At 44.0% G+C, this 24,391-nt stretch overlaps 1 protein-coding gene and 1 long non-coding RNA gene across 3 annotated transcripts in view; one reads left to right on the forward strand and one right to left on the reverse strand.

Annotated features, from left to right (window-relative positions):
• Nucleotides 1-20,179, forward strand: TMEM52B (transmembrane protein 52B). 2 transcript variants are annotated; one of them, XM_040361966.1, is made up of 6 exons: nucleotides 24-250; nucleotides 1,027-1,091; nucleotides 10,678-10,721; nucleotides 12,821-12,859; nucleotides 15,430-15,599; nucleotides 19,886-20,179. In XM_040361966.1, exons 2-6 carry the CDS (start codon nucleotides 1,032-1,034, stop codon nucleotides 20,083-20,085), a joined length of 513 nt encoding a protein of 170 aa, XP_040217900.1. In that variant the 5' UTR covers nucleotides 24-250; nucleotides 1,027-1,031; the 3' UTR covers nucleotides 20,086-20,179. The 2 variants fall into 2 exon arrangements, with proteins under 2 accessions (XP_040217899.1, XP_040217900.1); XM_040361965.1 differs by lacking the exon at nucleotides 19,886-20,179 and having other exon boundaries at nucleotides 1-250; nucleotides 15,430-15,862.
• The window catches only part of LOC120947033, an 11,133-nt gene continuing 6,318 nt past the window's right edge, over nucleotides 19,577-24,391 (reverse strand). Inside the window, exon 3 of the long non-coding RNA XR_005750806.1 lies at nucleotides 19,577-20,068. This is a non-coding gene — a long non-coding RNA (uncharacterized LOC120947033). The remainder of the gene's footprint in view (nucleotides 20,069-24,391) is intronic.

Genomic DNA, 24,391 nt, shown 5'->3' on the forward strand with positions numbered 1-24,391 from the left:
TGAAGAAGAGCCATAAAACCAAGACTATATTAATGAAACAACCTTACCGCCGGTGCGCCGCCTTATTGGAATGCCACCTTCTGAGCCCTCCCATATGCCATAAAACACTGACTTAGAAGTTAAGTAGCTGTTCACTAATAGTCCAAAAGGAGGACATAGGGGATCTGCTCAGCACCTTTATCCAAAATGAAGTAATACGTTAAGAGTCTTCTGGAAGGACTACAAGATTAGGCAGAGCCAAAGACTACAGGTGAGAAAACATTAACAATTTATTTATATATACTATACCAGTTGTGATTTCTGTTGTGTTTAAACTCTTTTCTACATTGTCAAAAAAAAGTTCTGCTTATATAATGTAATAGTGTATGCAAGTATGGGAGAACCAGATACGTAAAGCACCTTTCTCGGCAAGAACCAGCAGAAAAACTGCTGGCAGAGCTTTCTTGCCAAGTAAACCATGTGTGTGTACGAGGCTTTGAGGTTTCTCGTCAAGAAAACTGCCCAGAATCTAGACGAGAAAAATAGAGAACCTGCTCTCTATTTTCTCGTCGTGATTCTCGGCAGTGTTTTCCTGCCGAGAAACCCGAGCGTCTGTATACTTACCTGTCACCGTGGAAACCTGCGCATGCTCGAAATGACTTCCAAGGCATAGGTAGGGTGAAGCAAGATGGCGGCGACAGCATCGAATGTGACGAGCGCATGCTCGTCGTAGTCGATGACGTCACCGCGTTCCTGCCATTCAAAAGAACGACGGTTCTTTTGAATGGAGTGTGTGTACACTCGGCCGGCAAGAGAATCTTGCCAAGAATCTCGTCAGGAAAAACAACGCTCTGGGCCGTGTGTACAGGGCTTAACTCTACCAACATGTGAAATTTGGAATTTTAATAAAAAAAAAAGTTATGCTTGCTTTAGCATATATTTCAGTTTAACTCGTATTGAGAAAATAAACTGCATTATTATTTAACAGAACTAGAAAGAAAACATACACTGACTGTATATTTAAAACATATATGTTTTCTCACTCAGGTTCTATGTGGCACAGTAACATGAGAGGACAGATTGCATTGTCTGTGGTCACTGGACTCTATTTGGTAATGTTTAACACAGAATAATATTCGCACAGGGAAACTTATAAGTATGTAACCAGCAAATGCAAAAATAATTTACACAATTGCAGCTTTCGGAACACATACATTATTACATAGCAAATGTTAAGTTATGCCAGCAGTAAACCTTACAGTATATAATAATAACCTCTTATGAAGGAAATGTGTAGCCTGCCACATCTGACTTCTGCTAGTTGCCTGGCTTTTATGCATATCCAATAGCTTCAGCACATTCTAAGTCATGGACCTAGAGCAAGTATGCAAATCTTTACTGACTTTACTCTTATGTCACTTGCTGCACCAGCAGGACAGTGAGCCTGAAACTATTAATACCATAGGAAGACATGCAACTAGCATTTTCAGTGAGAGGGTCAGCAATAGCACCTAGCATTTTCAGTGAGAGGGTCAGCAATAGCACCTAGCATTTTCAGTGAGAGGGTCGGCAATAGCAACTAGCATTTTCAGTGAGAGGGTCGGCAATAGCAACTAGCATTTTCAGTGAGAGGGTCAGCAATAGCAACTAGCATTTTCAGTGAGAGGGTCGGCAATAGCACCTAGCATTTTCAGTGAGAGGGTCAGCAATAGCAACTAACATTTTCAGTGAGAGGGAAACTAATAGCAACTAGCATTTTCAGTCAGAGGGTCGGCAATAGCACCTAGCATTTTCAGTGAGAGGGTCGGCAATAGCACCTAGCATTTTCAGTGAGAGGGTCAGCAATAGCACCTAGCATTTTCAGTGAGAGGGTCAGCAAAAGCACCTAGCATTTTCAGTGAGAGGGTCGGCAATAGCAACCTCCATATTTTTTGCAATAATGCGACAAGAGATGTAAAATATGGTTTAAAAACTAAACCTGCTATAAAAAAATAAATAAATACAGGGTGGCTGTCATTAGTGATCTCCTAGTGAAAATGCTAGTTGCTTGCAGTTATTATTATCCCTCCAGCTTCTATACTTTCAACCTACGTTTACATCTCTGCGCGTGGCTGAGGGAACTGCAGCAATTCTGCACCCGCAACTACCCGCAGTGAAAATGCTCTGCTCTGCGGAATGTGCCATTCAGAATGATGTATGTAAAATGGCAGTGTTTTGCGGGAAAAGGCCATGCGATTTACCTGCGGGAACATTTTTGAAAAGGTGGATGCAGCTTTTTTTTATTTGCAGAAACGTAGGCACGGCAGCCCATTCATTTGAATGCGCTGCCGCGCCAGTGCAAACGCGGGGTGCACAATTTGCAGATATGTGAATCTAGGGTCAGTGGGCCAGATCCTCAAAAGGGATACGCCGGCGTAACTGCTGTTACGCCGTCGTATCCCTGTTTCTAACTATGGAACTGATCCACAGAATCAGTTTTCCATAGTTAGGCAGAAAATCCGGCATGTGTAAGGGACTTACACTGCCGGATCTTAGGATGCAGTACCGCATCCGCCGCTGGGGGCATTTTGTGTCGAAATGCCGCCTCGGGTATGCAAATTAGCACTTACGGAGATCCACAAAGCTTTTCAGCTTCGTTTTTTCTCCGTAAGTTTTAGTTTGCAAACGCAAAATTAGGGCTGCTTTTCCAAAGTGTAAACTGTTTACACCATGTAAAAGCAGACCCTTCTGTCCAGCGACGCGATTTTTTTTTTGTTTTGAATTTTTTTTTTTTCGCCGTATCTTTTTTTTTTCCCGACGCAACTTTATTGACCCGTCGCGATCCACAAAGCTCGGCGTAACGTAATTTCGCGCTATGCACGTCGGGAAAATTACGTCACGAGCATGTGCAGTACGGCCGGCGCGGGAGCGCGCCTAATTTAAATGGGAATCGCCCCCATGAAAAGAGGAACGCCTTGCGCAGGCGGAATTTAAGTTACACAGCCAAAAATTTCTAGGTAAGTGCTTTGTGGATCGGGCACTTAGGTAGAAATTTTAAGTCAAAGTAAGTAACTTAAATGGGAAAATTTACGTTATACCGGATCTTTGTGGATTACCCCCAGAGTTGCTCTGGCTTTATTTGCTGCATGCTTGTTCTCGCTTCATTGCACAAAGCTGAGTGAGAATGGTTACTACCATGCTATTAATATTATTATTATTACTATTATTATTATACAGGATTTATATAGAGCCAACAGTTTGCTCAACACTTTACAAAATGAATGCAGACATTGCACTCAGGCCTCGTACACACGACAGAGGAACTTGACGTGCCAAACACATCGAGTTCCTCGTCGAGTTCAGGGATGAAGCCGCCGAGGAGCTCGGCGGGCCGCCTTCTCCCATAGAACAACGAGAAAATAGAGAACATGTTCTCTATTTTCTCGACGAGTTCCTCGGCGGCTCCATCGGGCCAAAAGTGTACAGACGACAGAGTTTCTCGGCAGAATCCGGCTCTGACCGAGTTTCTCGCTGAATTCTGCCGAGAAACTCGGTCGTGTGTACCGGGCCTTACAATATAGAGGCAGAGCTGAGAATCTGAAGTGAGATCTGCAGCAAATTGGAGCATGCTTTGCTGGGGTTTTTCATCTTCCTCTGGATCAACTGTGGGGGAATGATTGTGTATATGGGATTGTATGATTTTTTTTTTTTGGGTTGAATTATATGGACTTGTGACTTTTTTCAACCTGACTAACTTTTATGTAATCCATGCGATCTGATTCCAGTGCAGACCAAAAAAAGGGTCCTGCACCATTTTGGTGCGAATGCGATTCGATTTTAGCCATACAGTTTGTATGGCTGAATTTGCATCGCACATGTGATCTGCACAGCAATGCAGTGCGAATCACATGCAATGTCTGTGTTCACACCAGTGTAAACCCAGCCAAAGTGTGGGTTTGATAATAACATTACAGTGCCTCCAACCAGGATAGGGCGTCTGTGAACAGAGGGGATTCCCTTCCTGGGAAATTAACCAGTAATCTAATCAAAGTAATTAGAAGCAGTGGAACTACTGCAGACAGCATAAAGCCAGGTTCACACTGGTACGGCACGACTTTTGTACAACTGTCATCCTACTTCACCCTGCAACATCGGTCCTACACTCATCCAACCATAGGTGTGTGCACAGGGTGTGCCAGGTGTGTCCAGGTACCCCCTAAATCACCCTGTGCAGAACAGATTCCCCCCTACTGACATGGCTCCCCCTCCTCCCCCCCACAGCACTGCCGGCTTCCCCCCTCTCCCACTGGTTGTTGCTGTGGATGTTTTAGGATGAGTGGGGGAAGGGGCCGGTAAATATGCCATTTACCGGCCCCTTCCCTTTCTGATTGAACATCGTGAGTGATCGGTAGAGTGTGTTTGAGCTTCGGGGTGCACACCCTAATGCCAAAAGCTGCGCACACCTATGCATCTGACTTGAATGAACAAGATAAGATTTTTCTCCGATTTTGAGATAGTCCTACTTGTCCTTTGACCAATCCCAAAACTGCTGCTGTAGTCACCATGTCGGGTGGTTAGGACGAGGATCCGAATTTGATCCGACTTCAATGATATTAAATGTGCTGAAAATAGACCAAAGATGGACCAAAGTAGTGCAGGAACATTTTCTAAAGTCAGACCGACTTGAGTCGGACCAGTTAAAGCGGATGTCCGCTGAAAAAAATAATATTAAAATCCAGCAGCTACAAATACTGCAGCTGCTGACTTTTAATGTTTGGACACTTACCTGTCCTGGAGTCCAGCGCCGTCCGCAGCAGAGGACGAGCTATCGCACGTCACTCGGCTGCCCCCCCCCCCGCCATCCTCGGTGAGGGAACCAGGAAGTGAAGCGCTCCGGCTTCACTGCCCGGTTCCCTACGGCACATGCGTGAGTCGCGCTACGCCTGCAGATTGGCTCCTGCTGTGTACTGGGAGCCGAGTGTTCCCAGAACACAACGGGGACGGGGGGACGGGAGGTGACGTCATGCCCGCAGTCTGCCCGAGACTGTGTGGCCGGAAGTGGGTGCAAATACCTGTCTTTAGAGAGGTATCTGCACCCCCCTCCCCCCTGAAAGGGGGAGAGTTCCGATTAGCGGGAGTTCCACTTTAGGGTGGAGCTCCGCTTTAAGACGGCTCTCATAGTGAATCATTGATTTGCACACGCCATGCGACATGTGCTCCCAAAGTCAGAGCGTATGTCACACCAGTGTGAACCAGGCCTTAAACATTAGCCATAAGTATTTAGATGCACTCCAGTATGGAAATAATACAAGCTTTATACAATAAAAGACTAATAATAGGACATACATTCAATGTACACACAGTTAGTATCAGCAAAGGGCCCAACAACATTCCCACTGGCTCCAGCCTATCCTGGTTATTGAGACCTGAGCTAAAACTAGCTATACAAATCTCATGCCGCGTACACACAATCTTTTTTTGGGTTGTAAAAAACAACGTTTTTCAGCCTCTAGAAAAAACAAAGTTTTTTTCAACTTCATCATTAAAACGACGTTGCCTACACACTATAGTGAAAAAAAATACTCTAGCAAAGCGCAGTGAAGTACAACACGTACGACGGCACTATAAAGGGGAAGTTCCATGCCAATGGCGCCACCCTTGGGGCTGCTTTAGCTGATTTCGTGTTAGTGAAAGAGAGTTGTGCTTTTCTGTCTGTTACAGCGTGATGAATGTGCTTACTCCATTACTAACAGTAGTTTTACCAGAACGAGCACTCCCGTCTCATAACTTGCTTCTGAGCATGCGCGTTTTTTTCACGTCGTTAAAGCCCACACACAATAATTTTTTACAACCTGAAAAACAACATTGTTTAAAACGTTGTGAAAAAATAGAGCATGATCAAATTTTTTTTTTTGTCGTTTTTCAGAACCCGAAAAATGCTCTGAAGCCCACACACGATCGTTTTAAATTACATTTTTAAAAAACTAATGCTGCGTACACACAATCGGAGATTCCGACAAGAAAAGTCCGATGTGAGCTTTTGGTCAGAAATTCCGACCGTGTGTATGCTCCATCGGACTTTTGCCGTCGCAATTTTCACCAACAAAAGATTGCGAGCAGGTTCTCTGTTCTCTAAAAAGTTCCTAGCGGAAAATCCGCTCGTCTGTATGCAATTCTGACACGCAAAAAAACCCCACACATGCTCAGAATCAAGCAGAAGAGCCGAATTGCCTATTGAACTTTATTGATCTCGGCTCGTCGTACGTCTTGTATGTCACCGCATTCTTGACAGTCAGAATTTCTGACAAGATTTGTGTGACCGTGTGTATGCAACACAAGTTTGAAGCAACATTCCTTCAGAAAAAATCCACGGTTTTCTTGTCGGAATTTCTGATCGTGTGTACGCGGCATTAGGGATGTGGTGCCGATGGCTTTCTGACATCCAGCAACCCATTGCCATATGTACAGTAGGTGTCCAGACACACTTTTCCTAAATACCGCATCCGTCCTCCTAAAACTGTCAATTCACAATAACATTCTGTGGTACATACCGCAAAATGTTGAAAATGATCGGTAAATACCGCATGAACAGGCGTTAAACTCAATTCACAGATAGAAACAAATAATTAAATGCATGTGATAATTACATAGTGATCGAGGCATGCAGTAATTAAGGAATGTGTACTGGCTGGTAAAGCGGAGTTCTGCCATTCGTGGAAAGGGAAACCGTCAGTGAAGCCCTTCGTCTTCGCAGCCGGTTCCCTACTGTGCATGTGCGATGCGCACTGCGCTTTCTGAATGGCCCGGCAGTGGGACAAGGAGGAGAGGGGGAACTTCTGAGTTCTCTGAAGAGGGGATGGGTACCTGTCAAAAACAGGTACCCACTCCTCCCTCCCCCTAAAGGTGCCATATGTGGCACTGGAGGGGGAAAGGAGGCACATAAGTGAAGCTTCCACTTTTGGGTGGGACTCCGCTTTAAGGAGCGGGCAGCCGCAGGCATCCTTAACAACCAGTAACTGTCATGGTTAAGTAGCGGGTGGGCACCGAGTCCTTAACAACCGATAAGTCACCAGTAACCTACTGACAGCTGAATGTAACAAAAGGATTTGCCTGCATTAAAAAATCAAGGAAAAAACACCCTTTGTGTCGGGTATGGATCTTAAGGGGAACCCCCCGCATAAAATAAAAAGGGCATAGGGTTCCTCCTAAAATCTATACCAGACCCTTATTTCAGTATGCAGCCCGACAGATCAGCAAAGGGGGAGATGAGCGAGCGCCCCCCCCTCTCCTGAACCATATCAGGCCCCTTGTGACGTCAACGACCCAGCATGCTCTGATCGCGACATTACAAAGCACGGAGTCCTCTGGTGACGTCAATGGATGACGTTTATTTAGCAGCGGGAGGCAGCAGAGCTGTCATTCTGCAGGTGCCTTCATCGGGAGCAGGTCGGTGCGCATTGTGATTGACGTTTGATTGCGTTTGGAGTCGTTATCATGTTGGAATACTGGGGGATAATTTTTTTTAATAAAGGACTTTTTATGAACTGCCTGCTGTGTTTATTTACACTATACTTTTTTTATTTTTCTTCTCTCGCTTTCTCTCCCCTTCCTTCCTTTTCTCTGGTGTTTCTCATCTAGCTAGTAGGAACAGGAAGTACCTGTCTATAACCATCAACTGTTGAAATGAACAAACAACTATTTACAAATACAAACAATAGAGGGCAGCAGATTCCTACATAAAATAACATACACAATGTAGGTTTAAATGAACACTACATTGTAGTCTAGTCTGTTAAATATCATTTTCTGTGTTTCTTTTTGTTGTGTATTGCTACTCTACTAGTTATTGTGTATTATTCAAAGATTGTAGCGTCCAGTTATGAAGCAGTTTAAAATATCCACTGCTCAGTTCTCCGGCATTCACAGAGGAGATCGTTCTCCTCTGAGTGCCTGTTTATTAAGCGGTGTAGACAGGGGCGGACTGACCATTGAGTCACTCGGGCACTGCTTCTCCATTTGTGAAATAAAGCAACCTACAAATGCTTCAAACAGTGGAAAACGCCTTCCCGCTCTGGAATATCCTGAGACTATATATATATATATATATATATATATATACACACACATTATATAAACATGTACAGTATCTCACAAAAGTGAGTACATCCCTCACATTTTTATTAATATTTTATTATATCTTTTCATGTGACAACACTGAAAGACACTTTCTACAATGTAAAGTAGTGAGTGTACAGCTTGTATAACAGTGTAAAGTTGTTGTCCTCTCAAAATAACTCAACACACAGCCATCAATGTCTAAACTGCTGGCAACAAAGGTGAGTACACCCCTAAGTGAAAATGCCCAAAATGTCAATATTTTGTGTGGCCACCATTATTTTCCAGCACTGCCTTAACCCTCTTGGGCATGGAGTTCACCAGAGCTTCACAGGTTGCCACTGGAGTCTTCTTCCCCTCCTCTATGACGACATCACGGAGCTGGTGGATGGTAAAAACCTTGCGACCCCCCACCTTCCATTTGAGGATGCCCCACAGATGCTCAATAGGGTTTAGGTATGGAGACATGCTTGGCCAGTCGATCTCCTATACCTTCAGCTTCATCAGCAAGCCAGTGGTCATCTCGAAGGTGTGTTTGGGGTCGTTATGTTGGAATACTGCCCTGTGGCTCAGTCTCCAAAGGGAGGGGATCATGCTCTGCTTCAGTATGTCACAGTACATGTTGGCATTCATGGTTCTCGCAATGAACTGTAGCTCCCCAGTGTCGGCAGCACTCATGCAGCCCCAGACCATGACACTCCCACCACCATGCTTGACTGTAGGCAAGACACACTTGTCGTTGTACTGTTCACCTGGTTGTCACCACACACACTTGACACCATCTAAACCAAATAAGTTTATCTTGTTCTGACCAGACCACAGGACATGGTTCCAGTAATACATGTCCTTAGTCTGCTTGTCTTCAGCAAACTGTTTGCCAGCTTCCTTGTGCTTCATCTTTAGAAGAGGCTTTCTTTCTGGGACGACACTTTTATGCAGTGTGCGGCGTATGGTCTATTTCCTAAAGACAACCTCTGGATATGACGCTGAGCACGTGCACTCAGCTTCTTTGGTCGGCCATGGTGAGGAACCTGTCCTATTAAACCGCTATATAGTCTTGACCACCGTGCTGAGGCTCAGTTTGAGGGTCTCCAGAGTCTTGACAATCTTCTTCTTATAGCCTAGACCATCTTTATGTAGAGCAGGGATATGCAATTAGCGGACCTCCAGCTGTTGCAGAACTACAAATCCCATGAGGCATAGCAAGATTCTGACAGCCACAAGCATGACACCCAGAGGGAGAGGCATGATGGGACTTGTAGTTTTGCAACAGCTGGAGGTCCGCCAATTGCATATCACTGATGTAGAGCAACTATTCTTTTTTTTCAGATCCTCAGAGAGTTCTTTGTCATGAGGTGCCATGTTGAACTTCCAGTGACCAATATGAGAGAGTGAGAGCGATAACACCAAATTTAACACACCTGAGACATTGTAGCACTAACGAGTCACATGACACCGGGAAGGGAAAATTGCTAATTGGTTTTGAACTATTTTGAGGGGACAGCAAATTTACACTGTTGTACAAGCTGTACACTCAATACTTTACATTACAGCAAAGTGTAATTTCTTCAGTGTTGTCACATGAAAAGTTATAATAAAATATTTACAAAAATGTGAGGGGTGTACTCACTTTTCTGAGATACTGTATATATATATATATACACACATTATATATATATATATATATATATATATATATATATATATATATACACAGTATATGACGGGGGGACATGGTTGCTGTCTTGGGTCTGATCGAGGAAGAAGGAAGTCAGTAATAAAAAGCCAATCACCGACTTTTGTGCAAGGGACATTGGTCCCGAAGAGGAAGAGGCACATCTGCCTTATCTGTGCTGGCAGTACCGCCTGCCAGTACCACCTACCAGTGCCACAAATCAGTGCCCACCAGTGCAAAACAGTGCCACCTATCAATGCCCACGAGTGCCACCAACCAATGACCACCGGTGGTGCCAATCAGTGCCACCTAGCAGTGCTGCCTATCAGTGTCACCTACCAGTTCCGATCAGTACCCATCACTGCCACCCATCAGTGCCCATCACTGCCACCTATTAATGACTGCTATCAGTGCCACCTATTAGTGCCACTTCTCAGTGCCCACCAGTGCCACCTATTAATGCCCTTCAGTGCCACCCATCAGTTCCACCTCTCAGTGCCCACCAGTGCCGCCTTATCAGTGCCCATCAATGCAGCCTATCGGTGCCCATCAGTGCAGCCTATTAGCGCCCATCAACAGTTTTGTATTTTTTTTTCTTTTCTTTTCGGTCTTATTATTGTTTTTTTAGCAAAAAATAAAAACTGCCGAGGTGATCAAATACCACCAAAAAAAAGCTCTATTTGTGGGAATTTTTTTTTTGGGTACAGTGTTGTATGATCACGCAATTGTCATTCAAAGTGTGAGAAAAATTGGTCTGGGCAGGAGAGGGGTTTAAGTGCCCAGTAAGCAAGTGGTTAAAGTATACCTGTGATTTACCCACCACAACATATTAGATCTGAACATATACGGTAACAAGTTACACATACAGTATATTGTATATGCAGCATTTACTCTGTAGCGGTAAAGTAACTGTTATGATTGTTTTTCAGATTTGTCATGGATCGTGTGAGTTGGATTGTGAGAACTCGAAGCAGTAAGTAACCTCCAGTCATCTATATCAAACAACCCAATAATGCATGTCTGTAAATAAAAAACAACTTTGTGTCTAAATGATACATGATAATGTAATACAAATAACAGGTGACATATTAAGAATTATCTGCTGTTATCATCTGCAGTAAAATAAAAGCAATAACTGACTTAAAGTGATTGTAAACAATCACCTTGTAAAACAACCCATTCAATTCACTGAGTATTTCCGGTGAATGACACTGCAATAAATTCTGCATGAAGAGACATTTATATTCCTATGCTACATAATATATGGTTGCTAACATTGGCTGATTATGACTCCCTTTCCACACTGTGATTCTTGATGGTCATCTGGGAGATCTCCATGTGGGAATATTCTTGTTTATACCATATGTCTATGTATATTTTGTGTTAAGTGTATGTTTTTTTAACTCTTTCTATACTTTTTTTTTTTTTTTTAATTGACTTGCTGTTAATAAAATACATTTTTTACTATACTCTCGTCCATCTTGCCTTCAAAGTCCGATTTAGAGCCGTTTGGCTCTCCGTTTTTTCTGTAAACCTAACCAAACAAATTAAGTTTCAACAGTGGCGGTGCGTCCATAGAGAGCGCAGGAGCGTCGCCCCCTCTCTCCTGCACCGCCACTGAAACAATACATAGATTCATGCATTGCATGAATCTATGCATTGTCGCCGCTGCCGCCCACTATTCAGATGGCCGGCCCCCTGGTGAGCCCCGGCCATCTGAATAACAGCGGTTGATTGGCTTTGGAAGTGTCTATCAGAGCCAGCAGCTCTGATAGGCTTCCGATTACAGCCTGAGGGCTGTAATCGGCTTACAAATAGTTAACCAGGGGATGCACAGGGTGTGCGTTCCCTGGTTAACACTGACAGGCATCTCAGCCAATCAGGTTCACTGGGTCTGGTTACCGGTAACCTGATTGGCTGAGGCATCATCGAGGGCGGGAAAAGACAACGAGGGACAGTGGAGGGAGGATGGCTGACCCGAGAAAGGTAATTACCAGGCGCGGGGGGAGGAGGGGCAATCTGGCAGGATTTTACTGGGCAAACTGGCGGATTATGAGGGGACAAACTGGCGGAAATTGATGGGCACATTGGCGACAATTGATGGGCACAGTGGCTGCATTTGATGGCATGGCACAGTGGTGACAATTGATGGGTACAGTGGCAAAAATTGATGGCACAGTGGCTGAGTTTGATGGCATGGCACAATGGCGACAATTGATGGCACAGTGGTGACAATTGATGGCACAGTGGCGACAATTGATGGCATGGCACAGTGGTGACAATTGATGGGCAAAGTGGCGACAATTGATGGCACAGTGGCTGCGTTTTATGGCATGGCACAGTGGCTGCGTTTGATGGCATGGTACAGTGGCAGCAATTGATGTCACAGTGGCGACAATTGATGGCATGGCACAGCGGCAACAATTGATGGCATGGCACAGTGGCGACAATTGATGGCACAGTGGCTGCGTTTGATGGCATGGCACAGTGGCGAAACAACTGATGGCATAGTGGCGACAATTGATGGAATGGCACAGTGGCGACAATTGATGGCATGGCACAGTGGTGACAATTGATGGCATGGCACAGTGGCGACTATTAATGGGCACAGTGGCGACAATTAATGGGCACAGTGGCGACAATTGATGGGCACAATGGCTGCGTTTGATGGGCACAGTGACTGCGTTTGATGGGCACAGTGACTGCAATTGATGGGCACAGTGGCGGCAATTGTTGGGCACAGTAGCTGCATTTGATGGGCACAGTGAGGCTGTAATTTTTTTTTTTTTCGTTTGTTTGCACCCCCCCCCCCCCCCCACAACATTTTGAGCACCAGCCGCTACTGAGTTTCAAAGACTACAGAACTTATGGTATTGTATTCTATGCATTTTTATATTCTCTTGTATTTGCATTACGTCCCTTTGTATATTTTACAATCAAACTGTAAGGCTTTGCTGACTAGAGAAAGAAGATCTTGTGTACTGTAGGTGAAGTGACCTTGTTTAATTCTATTCATCATGTGCCATGTCTCCTAAAGCAGATATAAACTAATTGTTTTGCTTTTTGCTGCAGCTGCTCTAAGACAGAATGGATAAATCAGTGGTACATATGGTAAGATCCTAAAATAACTAATAACGGTTTATGGAATAATGTTTATAGGTCTGGCATTTTGGGTAGTAGCCAGTTAAAGGACATTTGTTGTTATTACATTCACATACATGTATTCTAGTTTAAGGCCCCGTACACACGAGAGGATCGATCCGCTGAAATTGATCCGCGGATCGGTTTCAGCGGATAGATCCGCTGGTGTGTACGATCCAGCGGATATTTATCCGCGGATATATTTCGGGCTGACCGATTTCCAGCGGATAAAAATTTCTTAGCATGCTAAGAAATCTATCCGCTGGAATCGGCTCCAGCGGATCGATCCGGTGGTCTATACAGACTCACCGGATCGATCCGTCCGAACCCAACCCTCGCATGCGTCGTAATGATTCGACGCATGCGTGAAATTCCTTATATAACAGCGTCGCGCACATCGCCGCGTCATCATCGCGGCGACGGCGCGACACGTCATCGCGATGGGAATTCGGCGCGGATTTCGATCCGATGGTGTGTACACTCCATCGGATCAAAATCCTCAGAGGATTTATCCGCTGAAACGGTCCGGAGGACCGTATCCGCGGATAAATCCTATTGTGTGTACTAGGCATTAGAGTATGAGAGAATAGGTCTATTAAAAAAAAAATTAAAGCTGAACAAAATTTCACCGTATGCTTTCAAATAGCTTAATTCCTGTATCATTAGCTCCATCTAGTGGCCAAAATGTATAATTTTCTGAACTACTGCAATGAGAAAATATACTGCATTTAGAGCACTAGATGGAGCTGATGATACAGTTGAAAACATAGAGTCACAATTTGTTTAGCTTACACAAATCTTTCAGACATTCCTGCAATTAATATTTTATAAATAGAACCCTAAGAGTAAATGTTTCCATACAAAAGAAAAAAAAAAGCTTACTTAGGAGTTGATTTACTAATATAGTTTTATTTTAGTTAATAAATATAACGATTATAGATTAATTAATTAAGATAGCTGTATTTAATTCAAGTTCATTCCATCTATTCTGAAGGCAAAAAAAAAATAGGAAATGGATACCAAGCGCCTTGAGGCGATTCAGTTCACATATGTAGCGCTATACAAGTTTCTCACTCACTCAATGTTCCTGCAAAAGAACCTCATGCCACACATGAAGTGCATTGATTTCAATAAGTCAGCTGACTCAGGTTGTGAGAAGAAGTAGTAAAGTGCAAACACTGTATTGCACATCAAATAAGAAGAGCCTGTGTATGTAATGAACAAATATGGCTGTCCCATACGTATATAATTGTAAAGCTATACACATACGTCTCGGGGCGCCTCGGCGAGAGGATGTCCGTGATAGGCGGAACACTGAACACAGGCCCTGCTGGGAAACTGAGTGTTCCGCCTATCACAGAACAGCATGAGTAGGAGGCGCGGCTTTTAAAAAATGGACGCTCACAGTCTGACTGCTCTGCATCCAGTGTATAAGACGACCCCCGATTTTTGAGGCATATTTTTAAGTATAAAAGGTCGTCTTATTCGCCGGCAAATACGCTATGTAAAAAAAATATATATAATTCAATAAAAGATTATTATTATTTTTTTAACATACTGGGCCAGATTCAGATAGATTATCGGATCTTTAGATCCGCGTAATCTATCTGTTTTTCGATCCGCCGGTCCAATTTTGCAAGGCTAGTGCATGATTCACCAAGCACTTACCTCAAAAAAAATTGCACCGTCGGATCGTAACCCCCCCCCCCCCCGGCGGAATTCAAATTCCGCGGCTAGGGGGAGTGTACAATTTAAATCAGGCGCGTTCCCGCGCCGATTTAACTGCGCATGCATCGCCGGCGAAATCTGCCAGTGCGCATGCTCCAAATGACGTCGCTAGGATGTCAATGTTTTCGGCGGCTACGTAAATTCCGGCCATCCGTATTCCCGATCGACTTACGCAAATGACGTCAAAATTTGAATCTCGGCGCGGGAACGACGGCCATACTTAACATTAGCTACCCCTCATATAGCAGGGGTAACTATCCGCCGGAAAAAGCCGAACACAAACGACGTAAAAAAAAAGCGACGGGCGGGCGTTCGGTCTTGAATCGGCGGTTCTCCTCATTTGCATATCCGACGCGTAAAAAACTGCGACGACACCTAGCGACCGGCGGTAGATTGCAGCCTTTGATCCGACTGGTGTAAGGCACTTACACCAGTCGGCTCTAAGGGAGATCTATGCGGAACTGATTCTTATGAATCAGTCGCATAGATCCGACCATCGGATCTCAGAGATACGACGGCGGATCAGGAGATCCGCCGTCGTATCCCCTTGATGAATCTGCCCCACTGTCACCAGTAAACATCCCTAATCACCACCACACTAGTCATATGATGACGCTGTACTACACTGGTGACAGTACGTAAAAAAAAAATGTTTTATTTAATTTCCTAATTTTCCAAAAAATTGTGACAAAAAATGACATCTTCAAAAAACTTTCCGTGACTCTTTAATCTTTTCAAAGCTAGTATTAGCTGAAGTACCATTTTAATCGCTGAGGACTATCTCACTAATGCTCTTTTGTCTTGTACCCCAGGCTTGTTGTCACTGCCGGAGTCCTGCTTCTCATGTTTGGAATCACGTGTGCCTGCCTGCGGTGCTGGTATCTTAGACAGCATCACCACCCTGAGAGGGGAGAAGAGCAACCCTATGAAGTCACAGTCATAGCCATCGACCACGACAGCACCATCCAGAGCACTATGACCTGTGAGTCATGTAGCGTATTATCTGCTCCTTGCTCTATTATGAAGCAGCGCTATTATGTATGCAGAAGCAGGTACAGGGATGACACAGCATTAGTGATTCATATCCTGACACGGTCTAATTTGCAATGCATGATTGTGAATATATATAATCACATTATGTGGATAAATAAATTAAACACCATTAAACAGATTCTGATAATTACATACATAATACCTACTGTGTGAAAATAATTCCATGACATCAGCACAGTAATTCATTTATAGCTTGGGAGTGATGCTCAGGAATACAGATAAACTTGTTCTGGTGCCTACTGGTGTTCACAAGGTGGCATCATACATACAGTACTGTACAAAGACTTCTTCAAAAGGTTCCCACACATTATCACTTCCATCACAAATCCACAAAGCAATGAGTTTGTCTTATTTACAGTGCATCCGGAAAATACACAGCTCTTCACTTTTTCCACATTTTGTTATGTTACCAGGGCCGTCTTTAATATTGCTTGGACCCTGGGCAAAAAAAAATGTACATCAGTATTCACAGCCTTTGCCATGGCACTCAAAATTTAGCTTCGGTGCATCCCGTTTCCACTCATCATCCTTGAGATGTTTCTACAACTTGAGTCCACCTGTGAAAAAAAACAAAGGCACACACCTGTCTATATAAAGGTCCCACAGTAAACAGTGCATGTCAGAGCACAAACCAAGCCAAGAAGTCCAAGGAATTATCTGTAGACCTCTGAGACAGGATTGTATCAAGGCACAGAAGTTTCTGCAGCATTGAAGGTCCCATTGAGCACAGTGGCCTTCATCATCTGCAAACTGAAGATGTTTGGAACCACCAGGACTCTTCCTAGAGCGGGCCTTCTGGCCAAACTAAGAGATCAGGGAAGAAGGACTTTAGTCAGGGAGGTGAACAAAAACCTGATGGTCACTCTGACAGAACTCTCTGTGGAGAGAGGAGAACCAGAAGAACAACCATCTCTGCAGCATTCAACCAATCAGGCTTAAATGGTATAGTGGCCAGATGGAAGCCACTCCTCAGTAAAGGCACATGACAGCCCACCTGGAATTTGAAAAAAGTCAACTGAAAGACTCTCAGATAATGAGAAACAAAATCCTCTGGTCTGATGAAACAATGATTGAACTCTTTGGCCTGAATGGCAAGTGTCATGTCTGGAGGAAACCGGGCACCGCTCATCACCTGGCCAACACCATCCCTACAGTGAAGCATGGTGGTGGCAGCATCATGTTGTGGGGATGTTTTTCAGCAGCAGGAACTGGAAGACTAGACAGGATTAAGGGAAAGATGAATGCAGCAATGTACAGAGACATCCTTGATGAAAACCGGCTCCAGAGTGCTCTGGACCTCAGACTGGGGCAAAGGTTCTTCATACAACAGGACATTGACCCTAAGTACACAGCCAATATAACATTGGAGTGGCTACGGGACAACTCTGTGAATGTCCTTAAGTGGCCCAGCAAGAGCCCAGAATTGAACCCAATTGAACATCTCTAGAGCGATCTGAAAATTGGCTGTGCACCAACACTCCCAATCCGACCCGATGGAGCTTTAAAGGTCCTGCAAAGAAGAATGGGAGAAACTGCCCAAAAATAGGTGTGTCAAGCTTGCAGTATTATACTCAAAAAGTATTGAGCAAAGTCTGTGAATACTTATGTACATGTGAATTTTTTAAATAAATTTGCAAAGATTTCAAACAAACTTTTTTCACATTGTCGTTATTGCTTGTGGAGTTTTGAGGGAAAATAATGAATTTAATCCATTTTGGAATAAGGCTGTAACATAACAAAATGTGGAAAAAGTGAAGCGATGTGAATACTTTGCACTATAAGCATGGTGGGTTAAAGGGGTTGTAAAGGTAAAAAAAAAATCCCCTAAATAGCTTCCTTTACGTTAGTGCACTTACCTCATCCTTTGATTTTGCTTTTAAATGTCCTTATTTCTTCTGAGAAATCCTCACTTCCTGTTCTTCTGTCTGTAACTCCACACAGTAATGCAAGGAGAGTCAGGACACTCTCTACGTTGCAGATAGAGAAAGGAGCTGTGTGTTAGTGGGCATCCTGACTCTCCTGCTCAAGGGAGGGGGCGAAGCACGACACTCCACACCAGGGAGAAAGCCTTGCATTACTGTGTGGAGTTACAGACAGAAGAACAGAAAGTGAGGATTTCTCAGAAGAAATAAGGACATTTAAAAGCAAAATGGAAGGATGAGGTAAGGGAAGGAGGACTGAACTAAGGTAAAAGAAGCTATTTAGGGGATTTTTTTTTACCTTTACAACCCCTTTAAGAAGTGAAAATTCCTTATTTCTATGCATCACACACCTGATATATGCATTATCATCTAAACATGCATAAAACGGCTCCCTCAGTAAATAAACATGTTAAAGGCAGCCTGTTAGGCAAATTTCAGAGTCCCGCATGTCGTGATTAGTAGTAGAAAGCAAGACAGGGTAGGTGTCACCAACTAAACCTCATGCCACGCTTACCAGAACCCTCTAGCTAAGAGTAGTCAATCTGCGCTTCTTTACAAAAACAAAATCTAAAAAATCCTGGGCCAGATTCACAGAAAAAGTACGCCGCTGCTGATACTCCGGCGTACTTTCAAATTTGCCGCGTCGTATCTTTATTTTGAATTCACAAACAAAGATACGACGGCATTTGGCTAAGATCCGACAGGCGTACGGCTTCGTACGCCTTCGGATCTTAGGATGCAATACTTCGGCGCCCGCTGGGTGGAGTTTGCGTTGTTTTCCGCGTCGGGTATGCTAATTAGCTGTTTACGGCGATCCACGAAGGTACGCGCGTTCGTCCCATTCTCTTATGTCGTCGCTAGTCGGCTTTTCCCGTCGTAAAGTTGCGATTGCTATTTAGGTGGTGTAAAATTAGACAGCCCATGTTAAAGTATGGCCGTTGTTCCCGCGTCGAATTTCAATTTTTTTTTTTTTTTTGCGTAAGTCGTCCGGGAATTCGAAAGTACATAACGCACGTCACCGTTCAAAACATTACGTCGGGGCGACGTCATTTCGCGCAAAGCACGGCGGGAAATTTCAAAACGGAGCATGCACAGTACGTTCAGCGCGGGAACGCGTCTAATTTAAATGATACACGCCCCATTTGAATTAGGCGGGCTTGCGCCGGACGGCTTTACGCTACACCGCCGCAAGTTTACAGGCAAGTGCTTTGTGAATCAAGCACTTACGCTGAAAACTTGCGCGGTGTAACGTAAATGGGATACGTTACGCCGCCAGATTTCTACATGAATCTGGCCCCCTATTCCTCCAGTAAGCAAGATGGCCGACCGTCATTTTGTCCGACATTCAAATGAATGTTTCCCGGAGGAAAAGGAATTTCTGGCATTTAACATGCTTGTGTTATCTCTGTGGGCTCAAGAAAGCTGCTGCAGCCTTAAAGAGGTATATTTTGGAGAAGAAGTTTGCAGGAAATTGTAAAGAATTGCTTCAACACAGGAGAGGAAAACTTGCTACAAACGTAGGAATAAAAAATTAAAAGGTAAGGCTAGAAGTCAGCTTTAAGGCAAGGTGGTCATTTTGTGTTGCCAACCACCCAATCTGAATGCTAATGACAATCTAGTCAATACCCTTCCCACTTGGTTTTAGAGTCCTAGCTCACTAATGCCGCATACACACGATCGGAAAAGTTTGATGTGAGCTTTTGGTTGGAAATTCCAACCGTGTGTAGGCCCCATCAGACATTTTCTTTCAGAATTTCCGACAGCAAAAATTTGAGAGCTGGTTCTCCAATTTTTTCCGAGGGGAGAAGTTCTTGTCGGAAATTCTGATTCTATTCCGACGCACAAAAATCCTATGCGTGCTCGGAATCATTGAACTTCATTTTTCTCCGCCCATCGTAGTGTTGTACGTCACCACGTTCTTGACGTTCGGAATTTCCAACAACATTCGTGTGACCGTATGTATGCTACAGAAGTTTGAGCCAACAGTCTGTCGGAAAAAAAAAAAAAACACGGTTTTCTTGTCGCAAATTCCGATTGTGTGTACGTGGCATCAGACACACTGTCTGGAGGAAAAGGATAAAGGTGAGGCATTATACAATATAATATTACTACTTAGAAATCATTGGCTGACCTCCTCATTGACTCATTCTAACAATCTTTATGCTTATGCAGGTTTTGGCAGGAATCTTCATATGAAATGCACAATTAAAACTACCATAAAATCCCATCAATAGTACATCGATAATGTGCCAAGATGTCCTCTAATAAACTCTGTATCTCTTTTTGCTTACAGCTTTGCAGTCAGTATTTGGCCCAGCCGCCCGCAGGATATTTGCTGTATCACACTCCCATGGTTCTCCATCTCAGCTGACGACTGTGGGACCTGAAACCCCACCGTGTTATGAAGAGGCCTTGAGGATGAGTCGCTTTACTGTCGCCCGCAGTACTCATAAGCCTTGCAGTCTTGCTCCTGTCCCTGAAGAAAGAAATTAGATACCCATACCATAAAGAGCATTTTGATATAACAAAGCCATAGCTTTATTTCCAGCAAAGATGAAAAAAAAAAAATCTGAGAGCAGGACTGCACTAGCAATCAACTCTGTCCAGTAAAACCTTGGATTGAGAGCATAAATCGTTCCAGAAACATGCTTGTAATCCAATGCACTTGTATATCAAAGCTAATTTCCCCATAAGAAATAATGGAAACTCAGATGATTCATTCCACAAACATTTATTCATAAGTCCTTCAGTTTATAGTCCATAGAAAAAGATTATAGCAATGTGATAGGTTGTGTAACCATAAAATGTCCATTCACAAATCGAAGCCTCTACAACAGTGGTTCTCAACCTGGGGGTCAAATGATGATTTGTCAGGGGTCACCAAAACCTGGGCTGTTCCTGAAGAACACGGCCCCCCACTCAGCCTCTTCACAGCCGCCCATTCAGTTAACGGCATAGCTGGGGGGCAGGGACTATAGGTCAGCTGACTGGTGAGGAATGTGAAGTGGGAGGGGCTGGAGGAGACCCTATCTGCTGATTTCAGCATAGGTGTCACTGCTACGAGACACTACAAAATCGGAGACACAGTGAATAACACTACCTGTGATTATAGTTGCCTTTAAAAGTCCCCACTACAGTTCTCAGATCAGCAGATGACCTTGATCAAGAGCATCTAAGTTGGCTGATTCCAACTCCCCGCCAGCACTGCCACTGATCCCATACTGCCCACCAGGGAGTAAAAGAAGGAATAAAAATAGAGAATACATGGAAAGGAGAGCAAAAGAGGGGGAGGAACAAAAAAAGGGAGAGAAAGAATAAGAGAAAGAACAAAAAAGACAGCTAGAGAAGGATGGTGAAAACAAACAAGAAATGAGCATATAGAGAATTAAAAGGGAAAGAAAGGAGAACAAAGAGAAAGTGTGGTACATCCTAAAATGTACTATAAGGGGTTTTAATATTGTATGAGTGGAAGGAACTCAGGGAGCGCTAAATGTCCAGAGGTTAGGGGCGCAAATTACTTGTGCCAACAACCCATGATAGGAAAATAATTTTACGGTTAGGGGTCCCCACAACTTGGCAAATGTTATCAAGGGGTCACGGCACTAGAAAGGTTGAGAACCACTGATCTACAAGGAGATTAGAAGCAAAATTCAGCAGGAGCTACAGAGTATAAAAGGATCACTACAGATAAAAATTGTATTTTTTTAAAAATAACAAACATGTTATACTTTCCTCCACTGTGCAGCTCATTTTGCACAGAGTGACCCCGAACCTGGTCTTTTGGGCCCCTCGGCGGCTGTCTCAGATCCCCCTCCGCAAGGACTCAACACCTTCATGCGAGCGAGTTTGCATGGTATTGAATTATTGCGGGTGCGCTCCTGAGATACAGCGGCGGCCATAGCCACCGACTGTAGCACTCGGCCCCCGGCGCGCCACGTCATTGGATGTGATTGACAGCAGCGCAAGCCAATGGCTGCGCTGCTTTCAATCAACCAATGAATGAGCTGGGAAGACGGCCGAGAAGCCTGTGCGTTCACGGCGCGGGACTTTCGAGGGGTCAGGTAAGTAAAGGGGGGCTCGGAGGGGCCGCTAATCAGCAGATGTTTTTTCACCTTAATGCATAGAATGCATTGAGGCAGGGGTGTCGAACTCCATTTCCTTGCGGGCCACATCAGCATTATGGTTGCCCTCAAAGGGCCGGTTGTATCAGCAAGAGCCCCCCACCATCAGAAGTCGAGCATTCCCCCCCACTATCCCTTAAATCATGCACCCCCTTGCCTTGTGCTGCTGCCAGGAGGGCTGGACAGAGAAGTGGAGGAGTCCTGTGCTCTCTGCTGCTGATTGCTGAGACCAGGTAGGGGCGGAGACAAGGGGGGTGTGAGGGCCACATGAAATGGCCTGGAGGGTCAGATTCGGCCCATGGGCCTTGTGTTTGACACCTCTGCATTAAGGTGAAAAAACGTTTACCTTTACAACCCCTTTAAAGAGAAGAGAGGTGCCTCAAAACGTTGCTAAATGATGTACCTCTATTAAATGTAACCATATTGCTAGAGGCGCCTCGCTTCTTTTTTATACTCAGTTGTAACATGACATCGCTTGTATATCAAGTCAAAATGTATTTAAAAATGTTGCTTGTCGTTTTCCAAACGCTCTCAAAAAAGTTACTCTTAAACCAGAAAATACAGAATGTATCATTGGGTCTGAGGGAACTTTCCTGGGTTGCTCAGCCTCAAATTATGTTCTTCACCCACAATTTTTTAATGTTTTGAAATTTTTAGAAATACTAAAATAATTATTATAATTTTTGTTCTTCAATGTAGTAATTTCTAGCTTGACCTGTAGAAGGATTTAAAAAAAAAAAAAAAAAAACATAAAAAGATCATTACATGGGTTAACCAGTTCCCGACCCCCGCATGTACATATACGTCCACAATATGGCACGTACAGGCACATGGGCGTACACGTACGTCCTCGCCTATTAGCGGGTGGGGGGTCCGATCGGGACCCCCCCCGCTACATGCGGAGGTCGGGTCCGCTCGGGGAGCGATCCGGGACCACGGCGCGGCTATTTGTTTATAGCCGCTCCGTCGCGATCGCTCCCCGGAGCTGAAGAACGGGGAGAGCCGTATGTAAACACGGCTTCCCCGTCCTTCACTATGGCGGCGCATCGATCGCGTCATTCCCTTTATAGGGAAGACACGATCGATGACGTCATTCCTACAGCCACACCCCCCTACAGTTGTAAACACATACTAGGTGCACCCTAACTCCTACAGCGCCACCTGTGGTTAACTCCCAAACTGCAACTGTCATTTTCACAATAAAGAATGCAATTTAAATGCATTTTTTGCTGTGAAAATTACAATGGTCCCAAAAATGTGTCAAAATTGTCCGAAGTGTCCGTCATAATGTCGCAGTCACGAAAAAAATTGCTGATCGCCGCCATTAGTAGTAAAAAAAAAAAAATTAATAAAAATGCAATAAAACTATCCCCTATTTTGTAAACACTATAAATTTTGCGCAAACCAATCGATAAACGCTTATTGCGATTTTTTTTACTAAAAATAGGTAGAAGAATACGTATCGGCCTAAACTGAGGAAAAAAAATGTTTTTATATATGTTTTTGGGGGATATTTATTACAGCAAAAAGTAAAAAATATTGGATTTTTTTCAAAATTGTCGCTCTATTTTTGTTTATAGCGCAAAAACTAAAAACCGCAGATGTGATCAAATACCACCAAAAGAAAGCTCTATTTGTGGGGGGAAAAGGACGCCAATTTTGTTTGGGAGCCACGTCGCACGACCGCGCAATTGTCTGTTAAAGCGACGCAGTCCCGAACTGTAAAAACACCTTGGGTCTTTAGGCTGCATATTGGTCCGGGGCTTAACTGGTTAATAAATCTAAAGGGAGCTGTGGTAGGGATCATCAAAACTGGCCAACTATGCACCGCCCTTTCTGTTCAGCTGCTCCATTCATAGACACCGGTACTAAAGCTTCTATGAATGAAGTGTGATCTATGAATGGAGGGAGTGGACCTTTTAATCATCTGCCCAACCTCCATTCATAGAATGTATAATTTAGCTTTTGTTCATTTATGTAAAACCTTTGCCTACAAAGGAAAAACATGTTGCTGTAACTGCTTAAATAGTGTTAGCTGGAGTTCAGCTTCAATTTGTTAGTTAAAGGGGTTGTAAAGGTACAAATTGTTTTCCCTAAATAGCTTCCTTTATCTTAGTTCAGTCCTCCTTCACTTACCTCATCCTTCCATTTTGCTTTTAAATGTCCTTATTTCTTCTGAGAAATCCTCACTTCCTGTTCTTCTGTCTGTAACTCCACACAGTAATGTGAGGCTTTCTCCCTGGTGTGGAGTGTCGTGCTCGCCCCCTCCCTTGGACTACAGGAGAGTCAGGACGCCCACTAACACACAGCTCCTTTCTCTATCTGCAACGTAGAGAGCGTCCTGACTCTCCTGTAGTCCAAGGGAGGGGGCGAGCATTATGCTCCACACCAGGGAGAAAGCCTTGCATTACTGTGTGGAGTTACAGACAGAAGAACAGGAAGTGAACATTTCTCAGAGAAAATAAGGACATTTAAAAGCAAAATGGAAGGTTGAGGTAAGTGAAGGAGGACTGCACTAAGGTAAAGGAAGCTATTTTGGAAAAAAAATTGTACCCTTACAACCCCTTTAAGTCCATCTAAACTTGCTAGTCTGAAGCTGGGTATACATGCATTGAAATGAACTGGCCGAATTTCAATCTGTGTGTAGCCCTGTATGTTTAACAGCGCCCGATCTGGAT

Source organism: Rana temporaria, chromosome 8 (assembly GCF_905171775.1).
Source record: "Rana temporaria chromosome 8, aRanTem1.1, whole genome shotgun sequence".
In the NCBI taxonomy this organism is placed as follows: domain Eukaryota; kingdom Metazoa; phylum Chordata; class Amphibia; order Anura; family Ranidae; genus Rana; species Rana temporaria.